At 36.6% G+C, this 17,311-nt stretch overlaps 1 protein-coding gene across 1 annotated transcript in view; it reads right to left on the bottom strand.

Annotated features, from left to right (window-relative positions):
- The window catches only part of LOC145260468 (uncharacterized), a 91,541-nt gene that overhangs the window by 72,071 nt on the left and 2,159 nt on the right, over positions 1 to 17,311 (bottom strand). The window contains exon 2 of the mRNA XM_080118555.1: positions 1,808 to 2,190. Coding sequence (XP_079974681.1) covers positions 1,808 to 2,182 — 375 coding nt within the window. The 5' untranslated portion in view covers positions 2,183 to 2,190. The remainder of the gene's footprint in view (positions 1 to 1,807; positions 2,191 to 17,311) is intronic.

Below are 17,311 nucleotides of genomic sequence, written 5' to 3'. Positions count from 1 at the left end.
ACCGCACGTCTGTGGAACTCTCTTTTGTTTCCCTGCTTTCCAGCTGACTACAATATGGCTGCCTTCAAGTCCAATGTAAACAAGTTCTTGATGAGCCGTCTCCTTAAGGAATGCAATTTACCAAATATCCACTACTAACAATTACTACGACATTGTCCCACTGACTACTGTACACTCATTAGCCCTTATCCTCTAGTGGCCTCCAGGTCTTGATAAGTGGTGATTTTTTTTTGTAAAAAAAAATTAAATAAAATAAATTAATATTTTGTATATAAAAAAGTTGCTATGACCAGATGAGGCTAGAAAACTAACTCAACCATTCGCAAATGTGGAGAGGATGACCATATGATGCAACAGTGCCTTGACTGCCCTCTACTGGCCAACAGGTGCAGCTTGAAAGATCTTGAGGATAACAGCAACTTTTAAAGTAATTTTTAAAAATCTAACATAAATAATTTATGATGAATAAATGCCTGCGATGCAGCAAAGGATTTTGCACATTTATTTGTACCACTTGCTTTGACCACATAAATTCATAAACACACAAACTAAACAGACTCACCAAAGTCCCGTCAGTTAGTTCCGCTTTGACTTGATCTTGGATTTTTAAACGCAAGGTCATGGCTGAATTTGCTAATGACAGTCACCTTCATTTATCTTACTCATTCAATGTTCACACATTTTAATTGTGCATTTCTTGAGTTTAGATCGATAAAATAAACCTTTTTCCTTAAAATGACTCCTCATATAATAATGTGATAATGTATAATAATGTATCCTGCCTTGACAGAGTACAAAATAGACTTTGTGGCTTAGTGGAGGATGCACTTTTCTCTACCCTGCAACCTCTCTCCCACAGAAGAGACGTTGCGAACCTATCCTTGTTTTATAGTTATTTCCATGGCAGGTGCTCGTCTGAACTCCAATCTCTGGTCTCCCCTCATCAATCTTTCACGAAAAACACCCGTCTAGCTGAATCCACTGTGAAAAATTTCCCCCACTCTTTATCTGTGCCTAAATCAAAACGTGGATTCCATGAACAAAGCTTCTTTCTTAGAACTGCACGCCTGTGGAACTCTGTTCCGTCTGCCTGCTTCCCACTTGACTACAACTTGGATGTGTTCAAGTCCAACGTTAACAAATTCCTAATGAACCGCCCCCTTAAGTAAATACTCCATCAAATCTCCACACTAACGTAATGTACTTGCAATAACCCTTATCCCTGAGTGGCTTCCGGGCCTTGATATTCTGCCTCAATATCTTATTTTCCTTATTCTATGTAGCTGAAATGATTTGAAAACTTTTAATTTTCTATGTTTATTGCCTTTAGCAAGCAAAGTGTAGACGATTAATAACATTTGCTAATTTTTTTTTTTTTCCTCACAGGAGATGAATAAACATCGAAAACTAATAGGTTAAAGAAAATTTATTTTCAAACTCTATTTTTTGTTTGCAAACAATAAAAATTCTATATTTAGAAAATTAACCTTTTCAAATCATAAAATTTAAATACCTAAATTATGATATCATTTATTTCGAATTTATCATTTTGATATAACTTTATTTAGTTTAGACGGTTAAAATAAATAAACTTTTTGCTCAAAATGAGTCCTCATGTACTAATATTTAAGATAAGAAACATTTTTAAATGCTTACACAGACTTATTTTCTCATATCAACCACAAACATTATTTACCTAAAACACCCTTCCCTTCCCCCATGTTAAGAATTGCATTAAAAAATGTGAAACTGTTGCGTGACCACATGCACAAAAGAATGCACACACAAAAGAATGATACTAACTTACCATCGGACTATTTACAAGGAGGGAACTGTTAGTAACCACTGAACTATTTGATATGAAATTGTTGCTCGTAACTATGGGTGTAGTGACCATGGGGCTAGAGCACGGAGCTCCTGGATTATGACCGATAATGCTGCTCGCTCCAGGACTCAAACCCATCACTAATTCTGGGGGGTTTATGACCAGGTTCAACCGATCCCCATCTGTAAGCTCGGGTGGTTCCACATCGACCCAGTCGTGCCATTCATCATTCCATTTCTGAATGGTGAAGTTGGAGATGGGAAGGTTGAAGGCTCGTGTAATCACACTGCGGATGATGTACGGGTAAACAGCCTCGATCACTTTCTTCTTGTAACCAAGGGTGACGTGGAATTTCATTTTTAAAGCTGCCAAGAAAAAAGAAGATAAAAGAAATCATGATTAAAGTAAATAAGGTTTTACGAAGTTCTACAAAAACTTCTCTTTCTTATGCAGAAATAGCAGGGGTATCCAGTTGCTAATCAACAATTTTAATGTGTTGTATGTTTATTTTGATATATATATATATATATATATATATATATATATATATATATATATATATATAAAATAAGCATTACAGTTAAGTTTACCAAAATGATCCAAGATAGCAAAACTAAAGTTAATTCTTTAATATTTATAAAGTAATTAGCTATATATATATATATATATATATATATATATATATATATATATATATATATAATGAGATAGATTCCTTAAGAGGAGACTTATCGGGATGATGCAAAGCTCAACAAGTAAAGCATGCATGGTCCCCCGTGAGTGCACAGTGAACGAGGCATAAAAAAATGAGCATTTTCAGCATTTGCGCCCCTCCCCCCATTTAGCCCTAAAAGTCCACAGGGGACATCAAATCCTGGTGAAAATGAACAAACGGTGAAGTTTTAGGCTTCAACATATGTAAATTTGAGTTCTGAACCATACAAAAACAGAAATGACTAAGTCTATTATTTGCCCCCCCCCATTTAGCCCCAAAAGTCCTTAACATATTTAAATTTGAGTTCAACACCATGCAAAACTACTAAGTAGACATACACAGAAAATTTTGGACAAATATGGTAAAACAGTCCCAAAAATGGAGTGTTTTTATTAGCCCTAAATGAGCCCCTCGGGTACACCCAAGAGTGATCGCGAAGTATAGACAAACAAAATTATAGAAATCAGTTAGTTACAACTTTTCAGAAAGTTTTATAAAAATCCAAGACATCAATTTTTTTTTAATAAACACAAAAATGTCAATTTTATCCATTTTAATCCGAAAGGCACCTCCGTGGGGGATGTTGGGGGGGGGGGGGGGGGGCTAGAGTTTTCCCGGAAAATCCATTCTGTTACTTTTACTCATATCATGTTTAATGTTAGTGCAAAATTTCAAAAAATTCCAAGGCGTAGTTATTGAGAAAAGTGCAGACAGACAAAGGGACAAGGGTGAATTTACAGGTCCACCCTCCTTTTGTTGGGGGACCAAAAAAAAAAAAAAAAAAAATTAAGAGATATTTTTGTATTATTTTTCAGTAAAAATGAGATAAAATTTCAGCAACTACAGTATAATTGTTTTTATTTTTAACATATTTTGATTTCATCGATAAAATCACTACTTTTATACATTCAAAGCAATTTGTTGGGGGACCAACAAATTGCTTTGAAGCTTTTATAGAGTATCAATAAAGTAAGAAAATGACGATATAAAAATATATACTAATTGCATACAGATTTATTCGTTTATTCAACAAGGATGATGCATCAATTAGGGGTGTATGATAAGTAAAACTTTTTATACCATGGCATTTTGAAGCCTAATGCTTCTCATCAGAAGAGGAGAGAAGATGCTAGGTAACATAATAGGGATGCAGCGTCTAACAATAGTTACATTTGGAGCGAAATAATTGTGCAGTGAGAGATAAAATATTAAAATAGTTGGGGGGGGGGATGGGAGAACTAAAATAACATCTGTGATATAGGAGGAGTATAGCTTTTATTACATAATGAAGGTAGGTGTATACCACGTATGCCATGGTGGGTTTCAGATATGTGTGCAAATGCACAGTTAAACTCTCGGGAAGAATCTACGATGTGATTGAAAGAGGATGCTTATTTAATCATATGTATTAACGGGTTATAACTATGGAAGAGGTATATTTCAAATAAGGGATTTATGTTGGGTCCATATATATTAGTAAGGGTATCAGAGTTACAACTTAGTATTTAAATGAAGTATAAATTATTAGAAATAATTAATATAATAAAATAACAAAAAGTAAGAAGATAAATTATAAAGAGTAAAATCCTTTATTTCTTATACCTTTATTATTATTTTATAATTTTATACTATTTTATACGTTTTTTCTCTTATCCCATATTCCTTTGTATTTTTTTGCCTCTTATTCTACCATTTGTTTATCCTCCATCTTATTCACTTATATTTTTGTATTTTAGCCTTTATAAAGAAAAGAGGACTAAAGAAGAAACCTCATTAGGCCATGGCATTTCGAAGCTAAATGCTTCTCATCAGAAGATAAAAAGTCAGCATTATACAAAAGTAAAGGGAAAAAGACAATAACGACTTGGAAAACATTATTATTTTATCATCTTCACTTAAAGCTGTAATTTGAACTGAATAAGAATTTATTTAGGTCGGTGTGTGTGCAAATGCGTGCATGTACATGTAAGTGCATGGGTGTGTGTGTAAGCATATGAGTGTGTACATGTTCTGATATATTACATACTGTTATGGTTATATCATGTTTGATTGAAATAAGCACTAGTCATTTCTGACCAGCACTGCCTTTGAAATTGAACAAAATCTATTTGTGTGTCTTGAAAAACACACTTACACAATCTGCAGACCACAATCTCTTTAGCAGAATCAAATATCACATTGGCAGATAGACGGTTTGACAGTAAGAATTGAATCCCAAGTAAAACCAATGGTATCTAGTTAATTGTCATGTTGCAGTAATAAACATATCCAAAAATTAAGAAAAACGATGAGATAAAAAATTAATTGATAATGAAAACAGTTCTCAAAGAACTGAGTTTTGCTAAATTGACCTAAGATTTCAGAAAATACTTATCTCCCTTTTTATGAGTTGAACTTTTCAGTTTCTTTTTTTTTTTTTAGCAAAACTCAATTTTCACTAATTGTCTTTAAAAACTATTTTCATTAATAATTAATTTTCTATCTTATCGTTTTTCATAATTTTTGGATATGTTCATTACTGTGACATGACAATTAAGTAGACACCATTGGTTTTACAAGAAATTCAATATTTCAATTTTTGAATTTTGCTCTAATGACGAAGAAGCATCAAGAATTCCAACAAGTAACTTTTGATGTAAGATATTTACTCTTCTCATCTTCAATGTTCCTATTTACTTGCCTCCCCACAAGGGCAGAGTTAGAAACAAGGTCGGTTTTTAATGTGGAGAAAATACAGCTCCCTAAAAAGGGGCACTCTGTAGAATATTGCTAGGGTGAGCCAGCTAATCCAATGAAGATGTTGTGCTGAGCGGATGCGATAATTGACAGAGTGTAGTTCCTGGCAGAAGTCTAGAACAGTAAAACCCCTGAATGCCAGAGCAGCTGGCATTTGTAGAGTGGCACCTGCCCCTCCTGGCATGTTTAGCCAATCAGGCGCCTCAAAATAGAACAATCCACCATCCCTGACTAATTGTAGGCTGGTCCAATGGCAATTAGCATACCACTAATTGCTACTGCATAAATATGTTGAAATTAGTTAAATGGTCCATAATGGTGGAGAGGGAAGGTAAGCGCATTCTTGATTCTACAGATAGGAACAAAAATAAAAATTGTCTCGGTCATGAAGGATTTCTCCTCCACTAACTGAGAACAGAAAAGATGAAGTGTAGCATCAGAACAGATACTACAGTGTGATCTTGGCCCTAGAACAGTAAATATCTTAGATATAAAGTTGTCTTATTGGATTCTCACAATATTTCAGCTGATATAATGTCCAACTTTCTTCAGGTTTACTGTGAGAACTTGGGAATCTGCACGGAATTCAAACAGAACATTTGTATATTCTCGTTCCATCAGCCATGACCAGGTAGACGCCGTAAGTAATTTGCAATTGTATTCTTAGTATCATCCACACTGAGGATTGTCACATGGAACTGAATTTTATCTAGTACTTTATCTGTTGTGCCACGGGTTCTTGCGCAATTTACATTGGCCAAAATATTATGAGAATAACACTCGCGATGAGAATAGTAGTCCAATTAAGACAAATTATCAATCATCTCAAAAATTCAGAAACATAGAAAAACACATGGACACAAATAATGCATTAATATACTTTTTTAGCTTTGCTTATGAAAATATAATAAAATCTTTATATGGCTAGGATCTCTCTCTCACTCTCTCTCTCTCTCTCTCTCTCTCTCTCTCTCTCTCTTTCTGTAGAAAGTTTGTAACAAACACAGCAATATGATTGGCTAATGAACATCAAATGATTATCAAATCAGAAAAATAGCAGCGTTTATCATGAAGTTTAACTTACAGAAGGACATATATGGCTGGATATAGTATGTAATCGATTAAATAAATTGGAATTAAGTTTCCATTATGTGAATAACTTGGATTAGAAAATGTTGTAATTTACTAATCTTCTATAAATATAAAAACGAAAATGTGTGTATGTGTGTTCGCTTTTTCTGTATGTCTACAAACGGCTTTTTTCAGAGAAGCGGTCGGTCGGTTCACAACTTCTTAAAACTTTTTATATCACATATAAATCGTAATATCTCAGAGTTAACAACGGAGATCGCCTGTCTATTTAATTTGCTCGACTTCAGGGAGATAAATATTCAACATTTGTCGCTCGCCGCATGTGGGTTAGTCTTTTTCCAATAACATCTTGGGAAAATAAAAATAAAAAAAAGCGTTCCCGCAGTAAATGAAATACTACCCCACAGTCAAACTTGACCTCATTAAGTCATTAAAATGTGCACCTGCCAAATCCAAGTAATTAAATAAATTCAAATGTGTTTCCGTTAGCATCTCGCGGTGGCCCAATGGTTAAAACCGTCGCACTCTTTTTTTTTCACACTTTAATTTACAACTTTGCCTCAAGGGTTCGGGTTCGATCCTCATACTGACCTACCAAAACATTTTTTATTATTTTAAGCCCCCCCAACCCCGGAGTTTTGATTTATCCAAAATCACACACACCTCCAAACTCCCAGGCAACGCCGGGTACGATTCGCTAGTCTATATATATAAAAGGCAAGAGACACGCAAGCATTTTTTGTATGTCTCGAAAAGGCTTTTTTTGCCGACGGTCTCGGGGGGGTTACTATCGCTTAGAAGTGTTTATATAGCCCCTAGATCATAATATGTATGATTTGTGAACGCACATTGCGTCTAGATTTATTTACGTCGATTTTTACAAAATTATTGCTATTTCAGCCCGTCTTGTGTTCGTTCAGCTTTTTTGTATAAAATAGAAACTAATTCAAAGCTAAGGCGCTGTTCCCGGCAATCGAACCGGGGAACATCCAGAAGCAATCAACTTTGATCAATGTGGGTCCAAACTCCTTATATCAGACAATTGCTATTCACTCTGGACAATGGGGAGCTGGTTTCCTTCACCCCCAACATCTTGGGGAAACAACCAGCCAAAATTGGGTAAACAAACCCAAAAGCTGCCCCGCAGCAAAAGTTAAGTCCGCTACTTCTATTTGACCTCATTAATGAGGTCAAATAGAAGCAGCAGAGTTAACTTTTATTGCGGGCACGTGTCAATTCTGTTTTTTATACTTAAATAAATAAATTCAAACATGTTTCAGTTGCTCTTTGTTGGCCGATCGAGTAACGTGTCAGGTTTTTTGCACACTTTCTTTTCCACCTTCGCCTCAAGGCTTCAGGTTCGATCCTAACTATTTACCAAAATTGTTTTTTTAAGCCCCCCCCCCCAACACAAACACCCGAGCAACGATTTTTTTAAAGAAGTTTTAACATTGTTTTTTTTTATATTTAAACAGAGTTCTTACTTCGCTTATTCTTTTGTTTTAATTTCCCCTCCCCCCCCCCGCCCAACACGCACACCTCTAAAACACCCAAGCAATGCTGGCTATCCCCCGCTAGTCTATATACATAAAAGCGAAAATGTGTGTGTGTATGTATGTTCGCTTTTTGTGTATGTCCAAGAAAGGCTTTTTTCCAAAAAGCAGTCGGTCGGTTCACAACTTCTTAAAACTTTTTATATCACATATAAATCATAATATCTACAAGTTAACAACGGAGGTCGCCTGTCTATTTAATTTGCTCGACTTTGGGAAGATAAATATTCAACATTTTCGCTCGCCGCATGTGGATTAGGCTTTTTCGAATAATAAAAACGACACTAATTCTGACGGTATTTTTCCAGTCGCGATCGTCGAAAATGTCCGAAAGCAATCAGATTTGATCAATGTGGAAATATTTTCCTTATGTCAGACAATTGCTATTCAATTCGGACAACATCTTGGGAAAATAAAAATAAAAAAAAGCGTTCCCGCAGTAAATGAAATACTACCCCACAGTCAAAGTTGACCTCATTACGTCATTAAAACGTGCACCTGCCAATTCTAAATAGTTAAATAAATTCAAACGTGTTTCCATTAGTATTTTGCGGTGGCCCAATGGTTAACGTCGCACATTTTTTTTCACGCTTTAATTTCCAACTTTGCCTCAAGGGTTCGGGTTCGGGTTCGATCCTCATACTTACCTACCAAAACTTTTTCTTTATTTTGATCCCCACCCCCTGCCTCCGGAGTTTTTATTTACCCAAAACCACACACACCTCCAAACACCCGGGCAACGCCGGGTACCCCCTGCTAGTCTATATATATATAAAAGCAAAAATGTATGTATGTTCGCTTTTTGTGTATGTCCACAAAAGGATTTTTTTCGGCGGCTTCTTGAGGCCGTCGCTCATTTTTAAAACTTTTTATATCACGTCGAAATCATAATATCTATGAGTTACGGACGGGGATCGCCCGTCTATTTAATTTGGCCGACTTTGAAACGTTAAATATTCAACATTTTTGGGATCGCCGCATATTGCTTTAATTTTTTGGCATAAAAAAAGTGAAACTCAATTCGAATCACTGGCCCACGGCCAATGGTCTCTAGAAAGCGATGTAACGTTTGGTTAATGTCGGCTTACCGTCATCATATCAGACGGTTGCTTTTGAGACGAGACACTCCCCTAATAAACAGGAGAGCTGTTTTTCCCCAAAGTTAGGTAAAAACAAACAAACCGGGTTACTCATTAAAAACTGTCCCGCAGAAAATGTTAACTGCTGAATAGTTATTGCTTACGTCGTCCTCGTCGTAATGCACGCACAAAATGTTAACTCTATGAAGTGCGGGCACCTGTCAATTCTCTTCTTACTTAAATAAATTCAAACATCTTTCAGTAACTCATTCTGGCTGGCCGAGCGATTAACGTGTCATGTCTTTTTTCCACATTTTATTTTCCAACTTCGCTTCAGGGCTTCGGGTTCGATCCTACCAACTTACCAAAACTTTTTTTTACCCCCCTCCCCCGGGTTTCTTTTTGATTTAAGAGCACACACACCTCGTAACACCCGGGCAACGCCGGGTACCCCCGCTAGTCTGTATATATAAAAGGCAAAATGTGTGTGGGTGTTTGTATGTCTGCCAAAAACTTCCAACAGACACGTTGGAAAAGTACCAAACTGGGATCGTTTTCAAACTCGATCCTTCGGACAACAAATATTGAAAATTGGCCAAAAACATTAATTCCTTCAACCTCAACTGGGCCGTTTTCTACAAGGAGGGGTCGGTTTTTGCATCGCCATTTTTGCAAGTCATCTTTTTTTATTATTTTGACTGACTATGCTTAATTTCCGGTCGCGCGATGAAAACATCAATTAAGACATCATGTTTTTTTTTCCTCCTTCGCATTACAGGTTCGAGCCTGCCTGCCTACTATCACTTTTTTTTTTTATTAAACATCTCTCTCCACCCAGTTGTTGTTTGTTTTGATTTTTTTTTTTTTTTAGTCGACACACCCAGACAACGCCGGACTGTTTTTTTTATTTATTTATTTTTGTTGTTGAAAGTTTTAACATTTAAACAGGATTATTTATGTGATTTTTTCCATTTGCTTCTCCTTTTTTTACTCCTCGCTCTTGCTCAATATCCTTACTACACCACCTCTACACACCCGGGCAACGCCAGGTAACCCCGCTAGTAATACATAATTAAATATCAATTTGGCAAATGCAATGTTATTTAGGTCTGCTTGTAAAACTTCCAATAAGTCTTTGATAAACAGAGAAGTGGGCAACCACCTCAGCAGAAATAACCTTAGTGACATGCAATATGGTTTCCATTCTGCTAGATCTATAGTTGATGTGCTAACTGCTATATCACACAGCATTAGTGAATCTCTCAACAAGGGCTTCATTTCTAGAGCAACAGCTTTTGACATATCCAAGGCTTTTGATAGGGTATGTCATAATGGTCTACTTCGCAAGATTTCCAGCTATGAAATAGCTGGAAATGTCCTCTCAATTATTACATCCTTTCTCTCTGATAGGCTTTTTTTTTTTTATTGCATTTTTTTTACATGGGGGTCACCACTTATCAAGGCCCGAAGGCCACTCAGGGCGTGTACAGTAATCAATGAGATAGTATTGTAGTAATCATTAGTATTGGGGGTTTTAATAGAGTGTCTTACTTAAGGGGACGGTTTGTCAGGAGTTTGTTTATGTTGGACTTGAAGATGTCCAAGTTGTAGTCAGATTTCCAAGTTGTAGTAACAGGCAAGCAGCAGAGAGTTCCACTGGCGTGCAGTTCTAAGAAAGAAGCTTTGCTCATGGAATCTACGTTTGGATTTAGGCACAGATAAAGCGTGGGGAAAATTATTGACAGTAGTTTCAGCCAGACGGGTGTTTCTCATGAAAGATTGGCGAGGGGGGACGAGAGATTGGAGCTCAGATGAGCACCTGCCATGGAAATAACGATAAAACAAAGACAGGCTCGCAACGTCTCTTCTGGGGGAGAGAGGTTGCAGGGAAGAGAAAAGGGCATCCCCCCCACTAAATCACAAAGTCTATTTTGTACTCTGTCAAGGCAGGATAGGCTGTTTTTAGCAGCTCCTGCTCAGATGTGGCAGCAGTACTCCATCCTTGGACGTACTTGGCTTTTATAAGAGTAGCCATCAATTAGAAGAAATCAGAAGCTCATAGTATCAATGCTGACGTCCTTCAAGGTTCCATCCTGGGCCCAACTCTCTTCTCGATCTTCCTCAACAATCTCCCAAATCACATTCTTAGATCATTCAGAGACATTTGTGCAGACGACACCACAATTGATGGCAACACTTTAAAGACTAACAATGACCAAGATCTTTCTAATTATCTCTTTTCTGATCTTGAGCACATGGTGTAATGGGAAAAATGGGGAAAAAGGTGGCTGGTTAATTTTAATGTATCTAAAACCAAGCTTCTCTCTTTTCATCATAATCGCTCTATAATCCATATGACCCTAATTGAAATGGCTCTCATCTTGTGGAAGCACCATGTCTTGATAAGCTTCTAGTACTAACCTTCACTCCTAATCTGAAATGGAACACATACATCAAATTGGTTGCTAAGATTGCTAGAAAAATGGTTAGATCATTGTACTGTTCCAGTAGGTATCTCACTGCTAATGCAATTCTCTATCTCTATAAGATCCAAATACGTCCTAAAATAGAGTACTGTTGCCACATCCGGCCAGGAGCTGCTCGGTGCATCTTATCTATGTATTGAAAACTGTGGATGATGCAGTGTAAGAACTAGAAAAGGCTTATAGCAGAAAATACAAAGAGGCTGATTACTGCTGCTGAAAGCATCACTAAGGTGAACAACACAAAGAGCGGTGAAATAGGAAACTAAAAAGCAAGGAAACCAAAATAAGAAGAGAAGTGACTACATGGACAACTTTTGACTAAAACAAAGGCAAGCAAACATATACACACGCTCTGCAATACCTACTGAACTTACAGTCACGTGAATGTTCGCACTATGATAGCATAATAAACATATTTACTCAAATTCTCAAATAGGCTAAATTCTACTTCTCTCCACTTGCAACACTCTAAGACTGAAATAACCTAAAATAATCACCAAAAATACACCAAGACCTTTCATTGCAAAAAACTGGAAAAGTAGATCAACCAACAGCATGCCAAATATTTTCTGGATAAATTCACCCAGAGGTAAGAAAGACTCTATAGACTGACTAAAAAGAGGATTGCTCCACTCTGATCAGGAGAGGATTTTAATGGCTGCCAAGATCAAGGCTTGATAACCAATGCTTTTAAGTAAATGAGTGGTCTCAGCAATGATAACAAGTGCAAGTTTTGCCATACAGAAGTAAAGAGTGTAAGCTATTAAATATCGCACTGTAAGGTTCTGGACAGCTACTATACAATGCAACGCAATGGAGTACATAAATATCTCCACTGGACCGTTTGTAAAAAGTTGAATATCGAGTGCTGCAGCAAGTCCTGGGAACATGTTTACCAGAAAGAACAGTTGAAAATAAGTCATTCACCATCCACTATGACTATGCAATTCCTACAGCTGTGTATCTAGAAAACGGAGCTATTAAATCTGACATAGTGATATCGGACAAGAAGGTTAAACAGAACTGAGAGGGGAAAAGATAACAAAATACCAAGGTATTATGTACGACATGAAAAGAAACTGGAATTTTAGGAAGATCTCCATCATTCTAGTAATTATATGAGTAAAAAAAAAAAAGAATTTCCAAAACTATTTGACAAATATACCCAGTGAACCAAGTGCAAGAGAGATACAAACAATTGCACTTAAAGGGACGATTAGAATCTTAAAAGGATCTCTCAGTTGGAATGTACGAGATAGCGGGTGAGTGTCTGGCATCCTGTAGGATGCTCCAACCTCAGTCAGAATAAAATGATAAGAAAATTAAAACAGTTATATATTATTCACAATTAAGAAATGTATTAAAAAAAAAATCTGTCGCAGCCTTCATTTTACACCTGCTCCTGCTGCTATTGCAAAACATTCGTTTTGGTCTGGTCTACCGAGTATCAAGTGTGTTATTGTAGGTGGTTTTACGACTAAAAAATGGCTCGCATTTCTCTCGCACAAATGCCCACGAGTGACATTCTTAACTACGTTTTTTTTCCACTACATCAACACACAATGTTTCAATTACTTGTTCGAACGACATGTGATACTATGAACAGAAAATTTTATTTAAGTTATATTGTTTCTTCAGAAACTGGGAATTAATTATCGCAACATTGTTATCTACTGAGAGCGCAACAGTCAAATGGTATATTCTAAATATTACCAGACAACCTTTTTTTTTTGAGGGGTTGGGGGAGATATAGTCCTGTGCAGTTCTAGGAGGTTTATCCTCCCAGGTTCACCTTCTCTTTTTGAAAAGGGATTAGTTTATTGATAATCGCCTGAGGCGCCACGACCAGGGAATGCCAATGGAGCTGCCTCAGCACCTTTTGGAGATCAGAGTGGGACACTGACTTTTCAATCCCATCTTCCAATCCTGGTGTTACATTTCCTGTGATGAAAGAGAAATAAGTACCCAGAAGCTCAGCTGAGAAGAGGGGTGGGGGGTGCAAAGCCACTAGAGTCTAGGTTATTGTTGAGAGGGCTTGTTCTCTGTTGGCTGTGGTATGTTGTTGATCTTGTGCAGTTTTAGGAGGTTCACTCTTCCTGGCTTTACCTTATCTGTCTGGAAAGGGGTTAGTTTATCACCTGACACCTCTAAGCATTTTTTGCAGGCCAGAGTGCTCCTCCTCCTCCTAAACAATGGATCTTCAATCCCACTTTCTAACTCCTGTGTCACACCTTCCCGGGGGGGGGGGGGGTGAGATATATACTCAGGAGCTCAGCCAGGGAGGAGGGGCAAAATCACCAGATTCTAGGTTATTGTTGAGATGGCTGAGGTATCCTCCTCGTTTTGTGCAGTTCTAAAAAGTTCACCCTCCTAGGCTTTGCCTTCTCACATTTTGAGAAGAAGTTAGTTTATTGTTAATCATCTGAGGCGCCCCTACCGGCAAATGCAGACAGGGTCGCCCAGATATTTTTTGCAGGCCAGAGTGGTTTTCTTCTAGGATGCTGGCTTTTCAAATCACAGTTTTTGACCCTTGTGTCACATCATCCTGCTATGGGAGGAATATAAATAGACAGGAGACCCTCTCATATTCCACTGTGACCCACTGATATTGTTATATATTAGCACTCTCGTGCATTGTCAAATCACTTAAGCGATTATTATTATCATTGTTGTTATCAAAATCTACATGTTTGAATGTGAAAAATGCAATAGAGAAAAAGTGTTATTGAAACGAGATATTTCGATAGACGTTAGGAATTTGAGAAAACGAAGCTAGATATGTATCAGGAATTTTAACTTGGTAAAATAGAATTTAGTTAACAATAACAAAACATTGCATTATTACGTATTTAGAGTTAAACAAAGGAATAGTTTTTATATATACATGTTAGCCAGAGTTAGAGAAGACAACGAACTAGTTAGGCAGTTCAAGTCTGAAAGTTGGAGTCGACAATCATAGAAGCAATCAGCTGGGAAGACAGTGGGATGTAATCACCAAAAAGAAACTGTGTGCGCTCCAAAAGCATATAATGTCGCAACCTTGAATAAATGTTAAATGTGTGAAATCCAATTGGTTGTCATGAGTTTTTGGAGGAGAAAATGGTTTGCATTTTCAGGAGCATGTTCAGAACGATACGTCAATGTGTTGTGACTACAAAAAAACTATGTTCTTCCTGTGTCTGGTGCCGAGCAGACAAAGATGTTTGTCCCATAAGGAACTGTCTAGAAAGTGTTATATGTTCTGTGGGAACAGTATCTATTAGGTTGGCAAGTAAGTGTTTACGTAAGTGAAAATCGGACTCCCTTCTCTAACGTTTCAAACGTTTTCAATTATCGATTTTCAATATTTATGGAGGGCATTCCCATACAAAATCTATGTAAGAACACTTCCAGACACATCAAGTACATTTGTGTGAAACTTCAAAACAATCAGCCCAGTCATCTTGGAGTTCATAGAGAATGAACTAACATACACACGTAGAGAAAAGTGATTTTTGTTTTATAGTAGATATAATGGCTTGAATTAAAGTTTAAAATACAAAAGTCAAGTATCATGGTTCACTTGTGCTCTAAACAGAAACATTCATTTCGAACCTGCTCCTGTCTTATCAAAGAACCTACTATTGATCTTTTTCGCTGAGCCTTTCTGCTTGTGTGGTGATGAAACTTCTCAAATGCACTTGTGATGTTAGGTTGTATAAAAGTGTTTACATGGGTCAAAACCAGACTTCTTTCTTTAATCAGATTGGTTTGATTAGCGATTTTCGATACTAATTCTGATACAAAACCTACATAAGAACACTCCCAGACACATCAAGTACATCTATATGAAATTTCAAAAATATCAGCCAAGCCGTTTCGGAATCCAGAAGAAACAAACTTTCACACACACACACACACACACACACACACACACAAAGTGACTTTTAACTTTTATATAATAGCATATATATATATATATATATATATATATATATATATATATATTAGAAGACATCTGTAACGTTGTTGTCCAGGAAATAACAGACGTTGTGACGTCAGTCCCAAAGCAGACAAAGAATAGAAAGAACTTTAACTCGCTTTTTTTTTTGTTGTACGACAACATTTCTCGGCCTTATATTCCTCCCTCATGCCAATGTTTAGCCTCATTCTCTCATTGCCTTCTCGAGCGTACTCTCAAACATCATCGTCTCTAACGTGATCTCCTTTTTTAAAGTCTTTATTTTTCCCTTTCGCACGCATTTGCATACCTACAGTGTTATACTACCCGTCCAAGGAGAAAAATTAATTCTCTGAACAGAACAGTTTTCCACCACTTTTTCGTGGCCTTACGAAGATTTAAATCAAAATATAATGATAATGAACCTTATATCTAGAATCCTTATTCCAATTTTAATCAAAATCTATTAAATGATTTTGATTCTAGAAAATGTCTTTTAATTTCAGATTTACACTTAAAAAATCTTAATAACAAATAGCAATATAGGGAATCTTGCTTAATTGGTGTCTAATGAATATGGATCAAATTTAATGTAAATCTGAAATATTTCAATTTTCAAATGGAAGGTTGTGTCGATATTATGTCCCCTAAAAACTGTAGTTTGATGTGATTTGCATATCAATGATGCTAAACACTGGAATAAGGGAATATAAGGCCGACAGTTAAGATAGGAGTCGAGTTCGGAAGAACCGGACTGGACAGGTCAGTGCTGAGAATGTTCGAATGCTGACAAAGATCTATTTCCTTTTTTTTAATTAATAAGCTATTTTTGCCTGAAAAATAAAGTCGCTGACCGAGATGAAATTTGAAAACGTTGTCAAAGAGAGAATTAAATGAGTCACATGGAGATTTAAAAGCCCCGAGGAAGGGAAAGATTAAATGGGTCACGTCAAACTGCAAAAATTGGAAATGTCAAAAGAATGGGAATCTTAAATGGCATGCGTCGAATTTAAAAAGTGAAAGCGTTGAAAAATGGAAAGATCAAAAGGATTCACGTCGAACTTTTAAAAATTTAAAGTGTTAAGAAAGGGAAAACTTAAAGAAGCAACGATCTGAGTGGGCTAGTAGCGAGACTAGCAGGGTTTTAAGTTTATGAGGTGATCTTTAAGGGTTGGGGATGAATGTAGTTTGATGTAATTTTCATATCAATGAGGGAATCTAAGACCGGCAGTGAAGATGGCGGGAGTTGAGTTCGGAAGAATCGAACTGAATGAGTCGGAATTGAGAATGTTCAAATTTCTTCTTTTTTTTTTAATTATAAAAACCCTTTAAAATATTCCAAAGAAACTGAAAATTTGAGGATATTTATTAATTGACATCTAATACCGATTGTTAAAATTTCATATAAATCGGAGGTACTAAATTTCCACAAATGCCTCCCAGTAATTATGAAAAAAAAAAAAAAATGAAACCGGAACACTAACCCTAATGCAGGTTTAACCAAATTTCTCCGAAGGAGGAAGTTTCATGGGAGTATGAAATTCACAAGTAGCCCCCAGTCGCATGTATATCCCTGTTAGTGGAGATGACAACATTAGGTTTTTGCAACTCTTGCAGGGAGATGCCGACGTCCCCCACTACATACAGCGCCTGGTATTCCCAAATCGGTCACCCATCTATTACTGACTAGGCTCAACATTGCTTAACTTTGGTGATCCAGCAAAAAACGGTGTGGCAATGTGATTATGTCGTATATAAAAAACGTAATGAAACTAAATATAATACACATTACCCACTCTTACACCTAGCAGCTGTTCAAAAATTCATAATGATCAGTTCATTAGTTTTGAAGTTTGTACTTCTGCAGTTTATGAATCGTGCTATT

This window comes from Euprymna scolopes, chromosome 36, assembly GCF_053919585.1.
Source record: "Euprymna scolopes isolate OS-2025 chromosome 36, ASM5391958v1, whole genome shotgun sequence".
Classification (NCBI taxonomy): domain Eukaryota; kingdom Metazoa; phylum Mollusca; class Cephalopoda; order Sepiida; family Sepiolidae; genus Euprymna; species Euprymna scolopes.
This window is presented reverse-complemented; position numbering and strand designations above follow the sequence as displayed.